Source organism: Biomphalaria glabrata, chromosome 2 (genome assembly GCF_947242115.1).
Source record: "Biomphalaria glabrata chromosome 2, xgBioGlab47.1, whole genome shotgun sequence".
Classification (NCBI taxonomy): domain Eukaryota; kingdom Metazoa; phylum Mollusca; class Gastropoda; family Planorbidae; genus Biomphalaria; species Biomphalaria glabrata.
The window spans coordinates 2,112,840-2,132,828 of record NC_074712.1 but is presented as its reverse complement, the minus strand read 5'-3'; the positions used below and the strand labels follow the sequence as shown (position 1 = coordinate 2,132,828).

The following is a 19,989-nucleotide window of genomic DNA, read 5'->3' as shown; positions in this document are numbered from 1 at the left end:
ATACAAAATAAAGGGAAAAAACTAAAATTATGCAATTTATTAAAGACCTAGTGTACTTCAAACAATAACATTGAATTCAAGTTTCACTGTTTTCCTTCTCTTTTAATCAAAGCGTATTTCCTTTGCGAGGTCCGCAACTATCACGGACCTTAGAAGCTGCATACTTTGACTATGCCTAGGGACGGCCCAGGGGACGGACGGCTCTGTGCATATTATGCTATTTCTGACTTCTAATGTCATAATACTGTTACGACCCTATTTGCGGCGCAAAAGGGTTAACTATAGGCTCAGCTGACACACACGTGAATCACTCATGTCAGCGGGGCCTTGGACAAGGGACAGTACTACGATTACACGATTACACGCAAATATGACCAATGTTATGGTCATGTGATCGAAAGCCTGCGTGTACGAGTGACAGTGTGTAGGACAGCGGCAGTTCAAGACCGGAGAGCGTCGAGACCGGGACTGTTAGTCGCCCATGAAGTCGGTCCTGGTCGAGTCCTCATGTGTTGATGTACAAGTCCAGAAAGAGAGACAGTAGAGTTTTGTACGGTGATGTACAGAGTGACATTTTAGTTGTTAATGTGTTTGATGCCAATTGTCTAGCATTGGCTGTTATCTACTTATTCACTCATTATTAAAGTACCCGATATTGTGGAGCTCTTGTTGTCAGGTTCTTGATGTGTTGATGTGTTGTGTTGAGTTTTAGCAGTGTTTACGGAAGGCCTGATGATTAGGAAGAGAGATCGTAACAATACGTTTCAATTCAGTGTAGATTTTTGTAAACTTTCCAGTTACTAGTTTATCGTTGGGATATTTTCTTTATTTTATTAAAAAGGTTGTTTTTCTCAGTCAAAGCTCCATCAGTTGTTACCCTTGCCATCTTGTACAAGCCAACCCAACTCTTTCGACACAGTTCTTCATAGCATTGAATAAATACTGGCCTGGGCTTATGTCTTTTACTGAATTTATCGAAATATTGCTATTAAATATAATGTTCGTTTACTTTAAACTTTTTAATAGGATGTGCTTGCTGTGTATTGTTTTTGTTGTTTCATCTGGGAGTGGACATAAAACCATTTGTGAAACTAATCTAAGCTTTTAAATGTATGTGTGCCCCGCACGCCTGGCTAAGCACCACCTTAAGTCAATACGTTTCTAATTTTCTTATGTGATGGCTGAGCGGTAAGGCGCTCCCGAAGTGGGGTCCCAGGTTCGAATCCTGGTGAAGACTGAGATTTTTAATTTGGGGATCTTTGGGCGCCTCTGAGTCTAATGAGTACCTGACATTTGTTTGGGAAAAGTAAAGGCGGTTGGCTGTTGTGCTGGCCACATGACACCCTCGGGCCACAGAAACGGATGAGCTTTACATCATCTGCCCTATACATCGCAAGGTCTGAAAGGGAAACTTTACTTTACTTTACTATGTAGTAAATTTGCGGAGTATTTAATATTTCGAAGTATAAATGTTAGAAAATTGTTTTTCTATCTTTCGATCTCTATTTGATTTTAAGGATTTTTATTGAGGGCTTCTAAAAGAAGGGATAAAAACCTTGAAGCCGTCACTGAAACTTAGATAATGATCAGGATTGCTGTGATTAATAGTTGTGATTAATAGTTGTATTCATTATATGTATTGCGTTCTAATACATTTAAATGTTATATGTTATGGTTGTATTATGTGTTTGGGCGTTATCATCATTACGGTTTGCACTTTAGGGTTACATATAGTGGTTCAATTAATGGCTGTAATATTTGATTGTATTTAGGTGTTTATTTTTTTATGTATTTTGTCTTACTTTATTGTGGTTACTTTTCCTGGTTGTGTTTGGTGGTAGTATTTATAGAGCAGTTTTTAAATAATTACCTCACGTGCTGTTATGTAAATTGTGTTTACTTAAATTAATTATGAAACACTTGCATTCAATGGCCGGTTACATTCGTATTTCATTGGTTACGGAGTTGCAAGATCATTCAAATTTAAATTACTATATCTTCCTACAGCCTGGATGACTGCCTGGTCGTGCGGTTTGCGCGCTGGACTGTCGTTCAGATTTATCGATGGTCCAGGATTCAAACCCTGCCCGCTCCCGTCGTCCTGCGGGAGATTTGGACTAGGAAGTAATTATCTTCAACTTTGAAGGAACATCTGAAACATGTAAAACATTTTACAACACACCCGCGAAGCGACTGTTGGTCATCTCATAGCAATAAGACGTAAGAATGGACTTCATCTCTGGACGGAACGATCTCACCTCCTACACAGCAGTTATTACATGTCCACACAGTAGGTACAAATACAGTTATCTTATCTTATATGATACAGACGTTACTTCAAAAAAGAAGATGATTACGTCCTACGCGTCATGCATTTAGTCATGCATATTAACCAATGACTTAAATTCTGCCAAGTCACTGGTTTTCCTGGCTAGCTCAGGCAACCCATTCCATGCTCTAATAGCACAAGGGAAGAAGGAGCATTTGTACAAATATGTCCTAGCATTTGGGATGAGGAGTGTGCTTTAACCTTTGTGTATTTCTGAGTATTTTATTAAATTTTGTTTTTTGTATTTGAAGATTATGGTTCAGTGTTTTATGTATAATTGCTACTTTACTTCTAAGTCTTCTATCCTGAAGGCTTTCTAAATTTAGTGATTTTACTAAAGGTGTTACTCTAGTCAAATGTGAATATTCGTTTGTTATGAATCTCACTGCTCTATGTTGTATCTGTTCCAGTTTTTTTGCTGTTTTCTTGAGTTGAGGGGTCCCAAACTGAGGATGCATATTCTAGTATTGGCCTAACCAAGGTTAAATAACATTTTAGTTTTATGTTCTTATTTGATTTATAGAAATTTCTTTTAATAAATCCTAATGCTTTGATTGACAATCAAACGGTCTTATAAGAAATGATTGTTAAAAATTTCAGCTTAATTCGATATTGGGTGTGGGAGAAATAGCGTGTGCTAATTTTTTACCAGACAAGACAGAGAGAGTTGATAGAAGCTTTGTCAAAACAAGTGAAATTGAATGACGTCTTTGAAAAAAAAAAATACAACTGACACCAAAAGAACACATTTTTCTCAGGGCCGGCACTAACAATTGAAAGGCCCAATGCAAAACGGATAGCGAGGGGGGCCCAGTCTGGGTAGCGATAAGCAAAAAGTCAAAACGAGGATTTTGTATTAGAAAACACATTCGTCTTTGCAATGCCGTTTTTTTTTTAATCGCGTGTAGGGTTTTAAGATTTTCAGGAGATTTCCAGGAAGCCTTGGAAATTCAGGAGGCCGCGGCAATCCTGTTATCATATATATGTTATAATGGTTTAATTTAATACTTTACATCTAGAATGAGCACGGGGCCAATGAAAGTGCGAGGCCCTCTGCGACCGCATAGTCTGCAATGGCCTACGTCCGCTCTGGCTATAGGTATATACAGCACTATAGACAACGCAGTCATCAACAAATGAATCACGCTAAGATAAACAGGGACCAGTTCAATGTCAGCATGTACAAAGTTCAGAGGTCAATAGAAAAACGTCCGTACACTCAAAGTCCTAAGCGAAAGTCGTTATCTATATCACTACATTATTTCCGAGTCTTGTTCTCACTAAAGATTTTCCCGATAATTATTTACATGCAAACCTATTGTAGAACAGAAATAAAACTAATTTGAAGAAAAAAAAAAACTCGTGTTTCTTGTTATGAAGTATGTTGTAAGTTTCCTTTAAAAAAGGAATTTTTTTTTTGATCTGTCATTTAGTTAATAAATTTAGTAAACACATCAACAAAGGCATTTAGCATTGTTTCCCGGGATATTTTTTAAAGGGGTTTCCATGGAATCGTGATACGGCTGCTTTCGAAAAAATGCTTGTTTCTTCGCATGACATGAGAGGACATGTATAATACATGTGTTCGTTCAGTGAACAATAGCCATGGTGTCTACAGCCGGAAAATAGAACAACTAATCGAACTATGAACAATGTCTGAGGAAGCATGATACTTGTCGAGAGAGACCATTAAATTTGTTTTCTTTGTTTTTGACAATGTAAAACCTTTTGAACTACTGAATACAGTGGCGTAGCTAGCCATGTGCAAGTGGTGCGGGCCGCACAGGGTATCAGGTGGTTATGGGCATCAAACTAAGGATACATTTTCTCAATAAAATCAACACATTTTACATACATGAAAAAAAGACAAAGTACTGAATATAAAATGTTTATTAGAAATTAATTTACTAAATAAAATAATCTCCTATGTTCTTTCTTTAATTAAACGTAATTTGTTAACCAGGTTGAATCAAGTTTACTAGATTTGTTTAAATCTCTGAAGGCAACGCACTTTTACACGCTCTCGTACATTTTGTTACTCCATTGTTCAGTACGCTGGTTTCATCTAGATCTAGAGCTTATAAATAAATGCCCTAGACTCTTAAACAGCAGAATCTGGCACTTAATGGGCATCGCAAACATATTAAAGAAGAATGACAAATACAAAATCTAGATCATTTCTAGGGGTTTGTGAAATTACTATTCAAGTATGATCTACTCCTGAGAGAACTAAGCTTAGCTACAGACCAGACACCTACATATGTCCAAAAACACAAACTTGAACCCATTGTTATATTGAGTGATAATGACACAAATATTTTTCGATTTTTTAAAACAGTTCACCTGGGTCCATCCATTCCGACACGCAGTGTGTTCACCTAACAACTTGACTCCAATAATCGCCAAGTGTGTTCTCGAGAATGAAAATTTTACGTAACACCAAAGACCATGCGTGACCCAATTCTCGACCTTCGTGACGCAGAGGAAGTAATCCATTAACTGAGTTTTTAAAAGTTATTATACTAAAATAAATTTTAAAAGCCAGTAACTGAAGTCACTTCATCATCCTGAGGGAAAATCTGACCAATGAGAATATTGGATTTCTTTTTTCTATTTTAGATCTAGATTATATTTCTCATACATGGGATTTAAATCAACAGTCCTTTCCCCACCAATCCCAGCATGGGTTTAAATGGTCAACATTTTGCTACAGTAAAAGATCTATTGTTTTGCTAAATTTAAACTAGAATGACCAGGAAACGCACAAGACTTGTGGAAAATTAATAATGTATTTGGGGCAGCAAGCATTAGATTGAATGGTTAAATATTCAGCGAGCACTGCAATTTATGGTAGAATAATCGACAGACTAGGAAAGGCGTATTAGGACCAATTTGATCTTTCTAATCAATGATTGTACATTCTCTAAAAATAAAATTAAGCCTCGAATGAGCAGAACTCAAAAAATGGCTTTTAAAATTGGCTTTTATGTTTTCTTAGCGACTTGTAGTTTATTCAGATCAGGATCAGCATCAGAACCAACAGATTGGTGTCATTTCAGGGAAGACAACACGCGATTCTTCTATTGGAACAAATCAGAGTTGTCCCCCCTAGAGTACATGCTGAGCTTCTGTGGCCTTCGTTGTAACAAAACAGCAAGGGTCGACGTCTCAGAGGTAAGGTCTCATTATGATTGCTTGGAATGTCACTGCCAGAGACCCGCCTGCGAGTTTTATGACGACTGCTGTCCAGATATTTCAGTGCCACTTCCAAAGCAAACCTTACAATACGTAAATGTAAATAATTGGGTGACACCGTTACAAAGAGATTGGAATGACACCAAGAGTGATGAAGAGAGCACTTCTTCGGAGTATTTGATCCCAGGTCAATCAGGATGTTTCCGTAAGGGTGAACCTTTTTTTTACGTTCAGAAGTGTCTGCCGGACTATAAGGACAACTCCACTGTCAAGGAACTATGTGAATACAATCTTCCTCCTAACCTGCAAACACTCAGTACGTATATAAAAGTGGTAGATAATTCTACAGGAGTGGTCTACAGAAATGTTTACTGTTCTCAGTGTAACGGAGTAAACCAGGTACTGTCCCTTTGTTATTTTTTTTCATTATTTATAAAGTAAAGTTTCTCCTTTCAGACCTTGTGGTCTATGGGGCAGATGATGTCTGTGGTTAACGAGGGTGTCATGTGGCAAGCACAACGACCAACCACCTTTTACTTTCCCCCAACTAATTTCACGTACCCATTAGAGCTGGGTGGACTCAGAGGTGCCCATAGATCCCGAAATTTTAAATCCCAGTCATCAACAGTATTCGAACCAGAAGCCAAGCGTTTTACCGCTTAGCCACCGCGGATTTTTAATTGTACTGACACTTATTTTATTTTTTTTTTTACATAAGTTTGTGTGTAAATGTATTTTTTGTAAAGTTAAAGTGCACCTAATCTTTTAGTGCAAAAACACCTACCATTTCAATAGTGTATAGCTTTTTTTTCAATGTTGTTTTAACGAAAAATTAGAATTAATAATTAATACTTTAATTTTTAAATTAATTTTCTTTCCTATTATCCCTCTTGCATTGGAGATTTTCACGATAATCTAAGCAATGTCAAGGACGCTGATCTAAGCAATGTCAAGAACTCTAATCTAAGCAATATCAATAATGCTGATCTAAGCAATGTCAAGAACTCTGATCTAAGCAATATCAATAATGCTGATCTAAGCAATGTCAAGAACTCTGATCTAAGCAATATCAATAATGCTGATCTAAGCAATGTCAAGGATGCTGATCTAAGCAATATCAATCATGCTGATCTAAGCAATGTCAAGGACGCTGATCTTAGCAATGTCAAGGACGCTAAAATGAGTTGCAATGCTGCTTAATAAAAGCTAGAAATGGAATAGCATAGAAAATGTTATTCCGAGAACTGAAAATATAGCTATTTAACATTGTTATATTCTTATTTTATTATATTCTTATATACATTTAATACCTACTTTAGATAAATAATGCGAGAGCCGATATGGACAGTATAGAGGGACTTCTTATTTTTCAATAGTTACGCTGGGCAGGGCACATTACCCACAGGGGGGAGGAACGTATGCTGTCTTCTTTAGTGAGCTGAAAGGTGGTCAATGTAACAGAGGCGCCCCACGGAAACGCTTCAAAGAACAGCTTAGGCGCCAACTTGCTTGAACTAACCTAGAAGAGAGCACCTGGTTGCATGGGGCTTCAGAACGAGACAGCTAAAGGTCACTTACAAAGGGCGCGGGATGCACATTTGAGTCGAGGACAGACGTAGAGGGCGAAATGAAAATTTAAATCGATCACCGGCGGACAATGGTTTTGCCTGCGCTGGATGTGGCAAAATATGAAGGTCACAGCTGGCGCTGCGCAGCCACTGGAAATACTGCACTCCTCACTAATCTTCGAACTCGAAGACAAGCCTTATAATTACATAAATATTAATAAAGGAAAGATTGTGTGTTTTATAAATAGTTTATTAATGAGACCTAGTAATAAGGATATACGATATCATTGTCTTCAAGGCAATCAACTGTAACAATGTTTAAAATTAGTTCAATAACCATTGACGTCATTTAAAGCTATTTATGTGTCTCGTACAAAGAGTTTCTATGCAATAACTTCAGCTCGATTCTTGGCAGATAAGAAAAGTTGTTGAAATCAATGATTTTTACAGTGACAAAAGTATAACAAAATAGTTGGATAAAATTATTTTTTTTAATATATGTCTACAAATGAGTGATTACAATTAGAACTGATCCGGAACAATGTCTGATACCATTGAATTTTATTACTAAGAAAATTTCAGTTGAGTGTAAACTCGAGATCTAGACTCTCAGCTCTTGATGGGTTTTGTATTTGATTGTTTTAGACTAAGTCTCTGGTAACTACACTACAGTCTAGAGACTACCTGTACAGCTTCGCCGCCACGTCAGTGGAGAAACTTTTACAAAGTCAAGTGCAGCATCAGAAGTTTCGTAAGGATGTCGTGGTCCTAGACTCTAGTACTGGTGACATGATGGAGTGTTTGTATCTACAGTTAAGTGCATTTAAATCTATCTATCTATCTGGCTATCTGGCTATCTATCTATCTATCTATCTATCTGTCTATCTATCTATCTTATCTATCTATCTATCTATCTATCTATCTATCTATCTATCTATCTATCTGGCTATCTATCTATCTATCTATCTATCTATCTATCTATCTATCTATCTATCTATCTATCTTATCTGTCTATCTTATCTGTCTATCTTATCTATCTATCTTATCTATCTATCTTATCTATCTTATCTATCTTATCTATCTTATCTATCTATCTATCTATCTATCTATCAATCTATCTTATCTTATCTTATCTTATCTTATCTTATCTTATCTATCTATCTATCTATCTATCTATCTATCTATCTATCTATCTATCTATCTATCTTTCAATTTATCTATCTATTCGCTCTGTAATACTATTTTCCCCTGCAGTGGTATGTACATAGCCAGTTATGTTAGTCTTCTGTTAACCACTTCTAGAGACTATGAAATGCCTAGCCCTGAACGAAATTAGAAATGTAGGGGCCACTTGTTCTTATACTTGTGTTATCTTTATTTTTTTTTTGATCTACCTAAATTTAAACAAAGAACTTCTTCATAAATAAAACTCGCTGATGATTATTATTGTATCTGGTTAGACCTTAAAGAGATTAATCATACCTTTCAAGAGTAGTACTCCCAAACAGGGCCGGAGTTATGTATGTGGAAGCTCACTGGAAGCCCCGGGGCAAAAGTTTTGTGAAGGCCCCTGGACAATTTTCTAAATCTTTAAATAAAAAAAAAACATTGCGTATAAAATTCAATGTCATTTTTTAAAAATTTAATAAGAATATTTTAGTTTTCAAAAAAATATTTTGAGTTTGTGGAGGCTGGGACACTTCTTGAACACCACAATGTTGCCGAACGATTTAAAGAATCGTCGTTTAAGTGTCAAAAAGTTGGAAAATAAAAAAAAAAAACGTAAAAATGTCTGACAAGTCAAAATTCGCATATTTTTTTTCTTCTCTATTGTGGATTTCCCGGTGAAGTAGCCACACTTGCTCTTCCTTAAATCCGGCCCTGATCTCTAGGCTCAGAAAGACCTTGCTGCACTGAGCTGCACCTGTGCAAAGAAGCAGACACGGAAAAAAGATGGATTAAGAACATCAAAGAATGAAGAGGGTCTGTCATTGAAAGAGTTCGTAGACAGAGAAGAATGAAAAGAGACAGTCTCTAGATCATGTGTGGTGCCCTAAGGGCCTAACAGTCTCTAGATCATGTGTGGTGCACTAAGGGCCTTACAGTCTCTAGGTCATGTGTGGTGCCCTAAAGGCCTTACAGTCTCTAGATCATGTGTGGTGCCCTAAAGGCCTAACAGTCTCTAGATCATGTGTGGTGCCCTAAAGGCCTAACAGTCACTAGATCCTGTGTGGTGCCCTAAAGGCCTAACAGTCTCAAGATCATGTGTGGTGCCCTAAAGGCCTATCAGTCTCTAGATCATGTGTGGTGCCCTAAAGGCCTAACAGTCTCTAGATCGTGTGTGGTGCCCTAAAGGCCTAACAGTCTCTAGACCATGTGTGATGCCCTAAAAGCCTAACAGTCTCTAGATCATGTGTGGTGCCCTAAAGGTATAACAGTCTCTAGATCATGTGTGGTGCACTAAAGGTATAACAGTCTCTAGATCATGTGTGGTGCCCTAAAGGTATAACAGTCTCTAGATCATGTGTGGTGCCCTAAAGGTATAACAGTCTCTAGATCATGTGTGGTGCCCTAAAGGTATAACAGTCTCTAGATCATGTGTGGAGCCCTAAAGGTATAACAGTCTCTAGATCATGTGTGGTGCCCTAAAGGCCTAACAGACTCTAGACCATGTGTGGTGCCCTAAAGGCCTATCAGTCTCTAGATCATGTGTGGTGCCCTAAAGGCCTAACAGTCTCTATATCATGTGTGGTGCCCTAAAGGCCTAACAGTCTCTAGATCATGTGTGGTGCCCTAAAGGCCTAACAGTCACTAGATCATGTGTGGTGCCCTAAAGGATCAAGAACATCAAAGAATAGAGGCTCTGTCATTGAAAGAATTCGTAGACAGAGAAGAATGAAAAGAGACAATCTCTAGATCATGTGTGGTGTCCTAAAGGCCTAACAGTCTCTAGATCGTGTGTGGTGCCCTAAAGGCCTAACAGTCTCTAGATCATGTGTGGTGCCTTAAAGGCCTAACCGTCTCTAGATCATGTGTGGTGCCCTAAAGGCCTAACAGTCACTAGATCATGTGTGATGCCCTAAAGGCCTAACAGTCACTAGATCGTGTGTGGTGCCCTAAAGGCCTAACCTTCACTAGATCATGTGTGGTGCCCTAAAGGCCTAAGAGTCTCTAAATCATGTGTGGTGCCCTAAAGGCCTAACAGTCACTATATCATGTGTGGTGCTCTAAAGGCCTAACAGTCTCTAGATCGTGTGTGGTGCCCTAAAGGCCTAACAGTCTCTAGATAATGTGTGATGCCCTAAAGGCCTAACAGTCTCTAGACCATGTGTGATGCCCTAAAAGCCTAACAGTCTCTAGATCATGTGTGGTGCCCTAAAGGTATAACAGTCTCTAGATCATGTGTGGTGCACTAAAGGTATAACAGTCTCTAGATCATGTGTGGTGCCCTAAAGGTATAACAGTCTCTAGATCATGTGTGGTGCCCTAAAGGTATAACAGTCTCTAGATCATGTGTGGTGCCCTAAAGGTATAACAGTCTCTAGATCATGTGTGGTGCCCTAAAGGTATAACATCTCTATATCATGTGTGGTGCCCTAAAGGTATAACAGTCTCTAGATCATGTGTGGTGCCCTAAAGGCCTAACAGACTCTAGACCATGTGTGGTGCCCTAAAGGCCTAACCGTCTCTTGATCGTGTGTGGTGCCCTTAAGGCCTAACAGACTCTAGACCATGTGTGGTGCCCTAAAGGCCTAACAGTATCTTGATCGTGTGTGGTGCCCTAAAGGCCTAACAGTCTCTTGATCGTGTGTGGTGCCCTAAAGGCCTAACAGTCTCTAGATCGTGTGTGGTGCCCTAAAGGCCTAACAGACTAAGGCAGTGTTTGCCAAACGTTTTCCTTAGCGAAACACTTTGCACATTCTGAGTATTTAGAGGAACACTTTGCACATTCTGAGTATTTAGCGAAACACTTTGCACATTCTGAGTATTTAGCGAAACACTTTGCACATTCTGAGTATTTAGCGGAACACTTTGCACATTCTGAGTATTTAGCGAAACACTTTGCACATTCTGAGTATTTAGCGGAACACTTTGCACATTCTGAGTATTTAGCGGAACACTTCGCACATTCTGAGTATTTAGCAGAACACTTTGCACATTCTGAGTATTTAGCGGAACACTTTGCACATTCTGAGTATTTAGCGGAACACTTTGTCTATTTGTTAAAGAGATACATTCACGTGGTGGCCTACTTGTTAATTAATCCTGTAGTTTTTTGACACAACTATTCGGGCCTTGCGGAACATTAGGGTTCCGCGTAATACAGTTTGGGAGACACAGGACTAAGGTATAAGTGAAGATGAATCTCGAACATAATGACAGTAGCATCTTGTTTAAAAAAAACAAACCACAGAACGTAATAGTGTTACTACTTCAACTACCACTACTAATACTAAAGCCAACATTATATTTGAGATTTAAAAAAAAAAATAAGAAAAGATGTTACGCAGACCCCACCGTGACCTACATAATTAGCTATAAGTCACACAGACAAAACCTTTATCTGATTGGGAGTATTTGAATCTCTTTAAAATGAAACCATAACGTTGTAAACCTGCTATGACTAAACTTTTGTGTCCATTCCAGGAGGGTTGTGACCAATCCATGTCCGGGCTACGAACTCGACACCGACAAAGATATAGTTGAAGCGTGCCACAGCATGTCAGATCTTCGATACATTGTAAAAGACCACGAGACGAGAGAGTTTGTCCAAAACATCTTCTGCTCAATTTGTCTCAAGGTTTGTTTCATCTACAGTCAGGCATTAAACTCTTATTATAGAACATTTTAATTTTCAAACACAACATTGTCATAATAAATTTGTATGTGTTTCGTGTGTGAATGTTGTTCGTATTTGCATCTATAAAATTATTGTACAGTAGTTACGCTGGGGTTGTCAGTTGTAGTCAAACTAAATTTCCATTTGATTGGATCAATAAAAATTATCTTATATTATCTTATATTATCTTATCTTATATTATCTTATCTCGTCTTATTTTATCTTATCTTATCTTATCTTATTTTATCTTATCTTATTTTATCTTATCTTATCCTATCTTCTTATTTTTATCTTATCTTATCTTATCTAAATGAGCTTCTAATGGGAAGACAACGTGGAAGAAGGGACGGGCCTGCCATTGAAAGAGATTCACCCAAGGCAAAAGACAGAGAGGAATGGAGAAAGGCAGTCGACAGATCTTGTGTGGTGCCCCAACGGTCAAATAAACTAAGAGATAGGTGAAGGGGAAGGAGTAGGAAGACAATATCAACGAGTATTCTAATCTAGCAAAAGACACTGAGGAATGGAGAAAAATGGCCAACGGATTATGTGTGGTGCCCCAACAGTCCAAATAGAGACGGGCTTTTTTTTTGGGGGGGGGGTGGCGAATGGAGCAGGGAGGGTGCCCGTAATAAAGGGTATTTTTTTTGTCACCGTTATTCATCGTACAGATATTCTTGGCGCAGATGTGAAACTCGCCCCGGACCCCCCTCGCACTGCTAATGCCGCCACTGGTCCTAAAGACTAAAGGACGGGTAAATGTGAAGTACCTCTTGACAAACCTACCAACACGTATAAACGGAATGTTGCTTTAAAAGGAAATTCTGTTTATAAAGTAGTTAGTAGAGTTGAACTGATGCATTGCTGGTTACAATTACCTAGGTGTACTTTTTGTAGGACACATTTACATTAGTGGCGGAAAATTAAAAATAGCTATCTTTTCTTGGTGTATCCGGCGTAAGGTATAAAGCTACCAAGGTTACTGAGAGATGAAGGTAAAGAAAATAGGCCGCTACATAGATAAGCTCCAAGGAGGACTCGAACCAAGGACCTCCGACTCGACACCATATTTTCTTCACCTTCTCTCAATACGCTTGGCACTTTGGTGCTGCCATTATTATATGTTACATGTCATGTTTATTCATCATTTGTTTTGGCTTCAAACTACATATGGTCCCCTTTCATTACCTGAAAAACAACACACATTTATATCTTATAGTCAGAGAAGACTTCAACTTATTCACATGTGCCACAATAACAATTTCAATAATGTACTATTGTTTGAGCTATCTGGCTTAAAGCTCTACATAATAATAAAGTGTTTGATCCTAATAACTTAGAATTGACATTTAGGAAAATTATTGATTGTAGGGTAGAGAATTATCTGGTTTCCAGAAATGGGGTGTTGGGGGTCAGGGATATCTCATATTGTGTGGATTGTTCTGGGGTAGAGGATCCTTGTATCATTTTTCTGTTTCTAGTGGTTTCAATGGTTAGGTAGTATGTCTTTGATATTAAATAATATTTCTATTACTATTATTATATTTTTAGGTTAATCACTTTTCAATTTTTTTTTTTTGATTTAATACTTATGAATTATGAGAACTTACGAATAAAAAAAAAAAAAAAAGCCCAAAAAAGAGGCCTAAGGCCCAAGGATTCCTATGATAATAAAGCTAAAATTGAATAGCGCAAATTCTGAGGTTTCCTATTAAAAAAAAAATCGTTTCAATGCTACTTCTATAAATGATTTATTTCTTGTGAAGGTCATTTTCAACCCGAAGCTGCGATCAATGGTCTCGATAGTAAGTGCTTAGTTCGAAACCGTCCCTCTGCAATTCTAATGCCCTAATCACTCCCAACGCTGAAGCTTTTGGTCTAAATGCGAAGTGAAACTTTGCTAAAAAGTTATTTTCTTCCTTTTAGTGCCTTGTTTAATTAAACAAAAAAAAAACTTTATATATATTTTTAATGTCTTTTTTTTTTTGGCAGGCCAAGTACCCAAGGGTGGCGACTCTTAATAAATGTACCAAAACTCAAAGTGATTTCAATTTGTCCGCACTGCCCGACACGCCCTTAGCATTAGCTTTAAATGACCTCACTGAGGCTTCACTGACCATTACAACGGACGAGACCGAATGCATCTCTTCTACTACACAGCGGCTTGGGACACTTTGGGCTGACCCCCAAGTAAGTGTAGTACAATATCACATCTCTATCTATATAAAAGCCATTTCTTTAGCTGACTAATGCTTCCCATTGTAAGGGTACATGACAAATATGAATATAAAAAAACTGTTATTGCCGAGAAAGATCTTAATATCACTTAGAAATAACTCATCACTATTGAAGAGATTAGAAAAAGAGTTAATACAGCTATTGGAGCCCTCGATGACCTGCTAACCACTGTTTAAGTCTGAAGAGTGCCCATACGCAAAGAATATCTCCAACTTAGATACATTGTTATTGTTTTTTTTTTTTTTTTGGTGATAGGGCAGATGCATACCAACTCGATGTGCACCAGGAAAACAGCACAAGGGAAGTAACTGCATTGAGATCATGAAAGAAGTTACCGATCTTGTGTATAACGTAAGACTCTGGTATGTGATAGACAAGAAAGACAACTTGGCTCAATGGGAACTCTTCAATAAAGTATACACTTTGAAGAGTTATCTGGAATTGTTTTCTTTGCAGGTAAGGTATAACAGTATAGTTTACTAGTTTTTAGGGGGAGCTAATCGTAAGGACGAACGATTGACACTTGGACCCTACAAAAAAAGCGGCTTCTCATCCTTGTTAGAGCGGGTAAAAATTCTACTCTAGGCCTATGTAGCTATCAATGTGTATGAAAATTTTACCTTCATTTTCTGAGGAGAAATGTTTGTTCTCAAAGACCTTAATATCTATCTTACAGCAGTTGATTTGGAATGCGTTCCATTTGTTCTGAGTTGTATATAGCTCTTTTGTGTAAGGTGACGGTCTATTTATGGCTGCCTGGTCGTGCGGTTTGCGCGCTGGACTGTCGTTCGGATTTATCGACGGTCGAGGGTTCAAACCCTGCCCGCTGCCATCCCCCGTCGTCCTGCGGGAGGTTTGGACTAGGAAGTAAACTATCTTCAACCCTGAAGGAACATCCGAAACATGTAAAACATTTTACAAACAACATTTTAGTTAATTTAATGTCTTATTCAATAATGACTTTGAAACAATGTACACTTTTATTACCTGATTTACAACTAACATTAAAATTATATCATAGGTTTGGATTCAAAGCTTTTTAATTGGACATAAATCTAGGTGAACATGGCAACTCCTGCTATGTCTAAAACGAATGAGCAATGTAATAAGATCCATTTCTTAAATTTATGGTTCCAATCATTCTATTGCATTGTGTAGGGCTCTATTCTAAATGTAAAATACCACTATGTAACTGATTTAGTTCTAATTGTCAAACTTCTCAACCGAAGCAGTTGTTCGGATATTCATTTTTTATTTAATCATTAGCAGGAGTTCAGAATCATGAGAAAATTGTTTGTTTGTTTGTAAAATGTTTGTTTGTTTGTAAAATGCTTCACATGTTTCGGATGTTCCTTCAGAGTTGAAGATAATTTACTTCCTAGTCCAAACCTCCCGCAGGACGACGGGAGCGGCCAGAGTTCAAACGACAGTCCAGCGCGCAAACCACACAACCAGGCAGCCAGCCATGAGACTCAGACTGAGACTGTCACTGAGAAAGAGATGCTGTCACAAACAGAGAATGGTATTCAAATTGAACAAAATAAAAATGTAACAAACAAACTGATGATAACGTATCTTTTATTGGTGCTGCTTCAAGGTTTAAAGTTACCTACGTATCCAAATTTAGCAGTTCACAGTGTTTGAAAAATTCTTGCTCGGCTCGTTAGGGGTTAATTACAATTAATACTAAATAAACTCCAACTTCAACTCATATCCATAAAAAAATAACAATAAATTTAATATCCGAGAGAGTACAAAATGACAGCAACTCTCAGTAAATATTAATACACAAACACCAGTCCAGGAAACAACTGACTACCAATTTCTCTCTCTCATACAAGGAAACACTGGCATTCAAGACCATCACATGCATACTGGTCACCTTCCTACCTGGAGATATACACAAACTCTTACATACCTAAATATTAACAAAGAAGTAAAATATTCACTCTCGCCTTACCTGCCCCTGACAGTCTTGCAGTTGATGCAACCTCTGCTGTCTTGTCCCAGACTCTTTATCAAATAAAATATGCTGAACAAGAGCATCTGCAACTAGTCCGTGTACTGGTCACATGTTTAGACATATCAGATTTAGTTTTTAGGGGATGAGGTAGAAGTGTCTAATCTCATTTGGAGAGGCCCAAAGTGAAATGAATCAAGCCCGAAGTGAAATGAATCAAGCCCGAAGTGAAATGAATCAAGCCCGAAGTGAAATGAATTAACCCCAAAGTGAAATGAATCAACCCGAAGTGAAATGAATCAAGCCCGAAGTGAAATGAATCAAGCCCGAAGTGAAATGAATCAAGCCCGAAGTGAAATGAATCAACCCCAAAGTGAAATGAATCAAGCCCGAAGTGAAATGAATCAAGCCCGAAGTGAAATGAATCAAGCCCTAAGTGAAATGAATCAAGCCCGAAGTGAAATTAATCAAGCCCTAAGTGAAATGAATCAAGCCCGAAGTGAAATGAATCAAGCCCGAAGTGAAATAAATCAAACCCGAAGTGAAATGAATCAAGCCCGAAGTGAAATGAATCAAGCCCAAAGTAAAATGAATGAACCCGAAGTTTAAACGAATCAAGCCCTAAGTGAAATGAATCAACCCGAAGTGAATGAATCAAGCCCGAAGTCAAATGAATCAAGCCCGTGAAAGGAAACCGGAGCTTGACAAGTTGTTTTCATCTGTAAATTGGCAGAGGCCGCACGTGAAGTAGCCTATGCTGCAGGAGCAGATTGCGTCTCTGTAAGTTCCAGTGAGAGACTTCACAGTGCCTTGATGGAGAAAAAGCGTCTACATCAGGAATCGGAAGCAGCTGAACATAAACTGCATTTAATGCAAGTTACCGTCTTTGAAAAAAAAACAAAAAAAAGCACCAGAAAAGTCAACTACGTAAAAACCAAGCAAATCAAACAGCGGGATCAGAACTTAACCAAATAAATAAATTATAGCGCAATTTTCATGCTTATAACATGCTCAGAGCCCTATGGTCTAATCTCATTTGTGGACAAGAGGGGGTATCTGGGAGAAGTCTTTTTTTTCCGTGCTGCCTTTAGACTCTCAGTAAACACAACTCTGCTCGAGTCGGGTGTCAAACCCCTTTCATACGTAGGCAAGCCTTGTGGCCTCTCGACCACGCTTTCCCTATATGAAAGATGGCATCTCAATATGTCTTAAGGTTTCAAGAAAAAAATATAAAGAAAGAATTCAGGAAAACCATAATACGCATATATAAAAGGATTGTCTTCGAGTCCGAAGATTAATGAGGAGTGCAGTATATCCCACGGCTACGCAGCCCCAGCTGTGACCTACATATCTTGCTATATCTACAGCAAGCATAACTATTGTCAACCGGTGGTCGATTAAGATTTTCTTTTCGCCGTCTGCGTCTGTTCTCGGGAGCGGATTTTCTTTTGGTCTCAAATGTGTATCTCGCTGCACTTGTGAGTGACCTCCAGCTGTCTCGCTCTGAGGCCGCAAGCAACCAGGTGCTCTCTTTCATGTCAGCTAAAGCAAGTTGGCGCCTAAGCTGGTCTTTGAAGCGTTTCCGTGGGGCACCTCTGTTACGTCGACCACCAAAAATGACTGCTTTTGGCATACGCTCATCCCCCATACGGGATACGTGCCCTGCCCAACGTAACATTCGGACCATAACAAGTCCCTTTATACTGTCCATTCCGGCGTTCGCAAGGACAAGTAGTCTTTTAAATTTTGCCACGCCCAGGGCAAGCAAAACTATTGTCCGCAGAGGATCGATTTAGATTTTCTTTTCGCCGTCTGGGTCTGTCCTCGGCAGCGGATTTTCTTTTGGTCTCAATATCTATACACACACAGGAGAATTCGGTGTATTGAAACGCATAGGGACGCGGTCGTTATTGTAATAATAACAGGCTGGTCCAATGAACCAGTTACGACTGTATTGTATACAATGTTGTATATTTTATACACACTTTCTTTATTTCAGCTGGAACTTGAATTGTTGGAGCTCACATCCTATTACGACATTGACATCGCAATAATACCTGAACGTTCAAGCTGCTATGGTTTTGAACTTCACAATCACCTGGCAGTATTGTGGGTCAATGCTATCGTCAAGGGCCCCAACTCTACCCCAAGAACAGATTTTGAGACCAATCTTTTAAAGAAGTTACTCAAGAAAGACTTAAATCTTCAGCTGCCTACAAATCAAGTCATAGTCGCAAAGCCACACGCCATTTTTCAGGATTCTATTTTCGCCAAAGTTCAATTAAATAGATTATTTGGCCACATTTTCTTCAAAGAAAAAGCCAAAAGTTATTGGGTTAATAAAAGGGGAACTACTCTCAAGACCCTATTCGTTCATACATTTAAAAACTGCCTGCTGATTTTGAAAAGCATACAGCCAAGCACCAGACCTATATATCAAGAGCTAGAGAGCGACAGAAAGCATTATCTCAATGTGAATCAATTACTTCTATGCCAGTTTATCAGTTTGAATCAATCTGCTTACAAAATGGCTATCAATGATACAGTTATACCACCAAAAGTTGCTATAACATTGGATTTCAGAGTCACCCAGATACACATCACAGACAGTGACAATCTCTTTATGGTTGATGTCAGTGACAGTGGACAACTTGATGTTTGCATTGATATGATAGACAGAAAGTTGATTGAACCAAAGCTCAGAATACGAAAAATTAAAAGCAATAGGACAAAGAATACTTTTTAAAAGCAAAGCTTATCATTTAAAAAAAATTGCAGGGCTTAGCTCCCTTTCTACTATATAAAACAAAATAAATTTATTAGTACCAAATGATTAACTAATTGGTTAATTTTTGGATTGATTCGTGTATTGTTATCAACTACGAAAAATTATTCAAAATTTCAACTTGATTCGAGAATGGGAAGTGGGAGAAAAAACGTACCAAAACTTAATAAGGGGGTTAAATCCATATAAACATCAACATATTTTATGAAGTAGCATTTATTTTCCCTTTTTCGATATTAAACAAAAATCACTAACAACTAATTATTTTCTTGGTTAAATCTTTTTTTGATTAATTCATGTCTTGTCAGGTTCAATGAACAATTGTGCTATGTTGTAACTTGATCCGAGAATGAGAAATGGGAGAAAAAAACATGCTCAAACTTTTGACCAGACAGACAGTGAGCTGATATAAGCTTTGTGAAAACAAGAATGAGAAGCGACTTCTTGTTGAAGTATATCTTACCTTTAGTCTGTTTTAGTATTTGTTCATTGTCTGTCTTCTCGTGATTTTGTTGACCCACTTTACTGACTCAATGCCAAGAACTGTGGTTGGTAAGGATATACATGCAGAAAATGAAACTGTATCTTATCTTATCTTATAAAATACAGACGTTACTTTAAAAAAAAAAGAAGATGATTACGTCCTACGCGTCATGCATCTAGTCATGCATGTTAACCAATGACTGAAATTCTGCCAAGTCACTGGTTTTCCTTGCTGGCTCAGGCAACCCATTCAATGCTCTAATAGCACTAGGGAAGAAGGAGCATTTGTAAAAATTTGTCCCAGCATAGTGAGAATTAATATAATTGTATTTACTTTACATGTATGTCTATCTATCTGTCTGTCTGCCTGTCTATCTATCTATCTATCTATCTATCTATATATCTATCTATCTATCTATATATCTATCTATCTATCTGTCTGTCTGTCTATCCATCTGTCTGTCTTTCTATCTGTCTGTCTGTTTGTCTGTCTATCTATCTATCTATCTATCTATCTATCTATCTATCTATCTATCTATCTATCTATCTATCTATCTATCTATATCTATATCTATATCTATCTTTCTATAT

General features: G+C 38.0%; 1 protein-coding gene across 1 annotated transcript; it reads left to right on the top strand.

Annotated features, from left to right (window-relative positions):
- Nucleotides 1-5,516: 5,516 nt before the first annotated feature.
- LOC129924836 (uncharacterized) lies at nucleotides 5,517-19,156 on the top strand. Its single transcript, XM_056022129.1, has 7 exons — nucleotides 5,517-5,617; nucleotides 6,445-6,664; nucleotides 7,738-7,904; nucleotides 11,740-11,893; nucleotides 13,925-14,122; nucleotides 14,426-14,626; nucleotides 18,130-19,156. Exons 1-7 carry the CDS (start codon nucleotides 5,517-5,519, stop codon nucleotides 18,874-18,876), a joined length of 1,788 nt encoding a protein of 595 aa, XP_055878104.1. The 3' UTR covers nucleotides 18,877-19,156.
- Nucleotides 19,157-19,989: the final 833 nt, after the last annotated feature.

What these genes read in the sequence shown, in the direction of transcription:
- LOC129924836 (XM_056022129.1), top strand. Translation starts at nt 5,517, where the DNA reads ATGATTGCTTGGAATGTCACTGCCAGAGACCCGCCTGCGAGTTTTATG. An exon ending in CAAAGCAAACCTTACAATAC is followed by an intron (nt 5,618 to 6,444) that starts GTAAATGTAAAT and finishes CGATAATCTAAG; the next exon opens with CAATGTCAAGGACGCTGATC. An exon ending in ATCATGCTGATCTAAGCAAT is followed by an intron (nt 6,665 to 7,737) that starts GTCAAGGACGCT and finishes TGATTGTTTTAG; the next exon opens with ACTAAGTCTCTGGTAACTAC.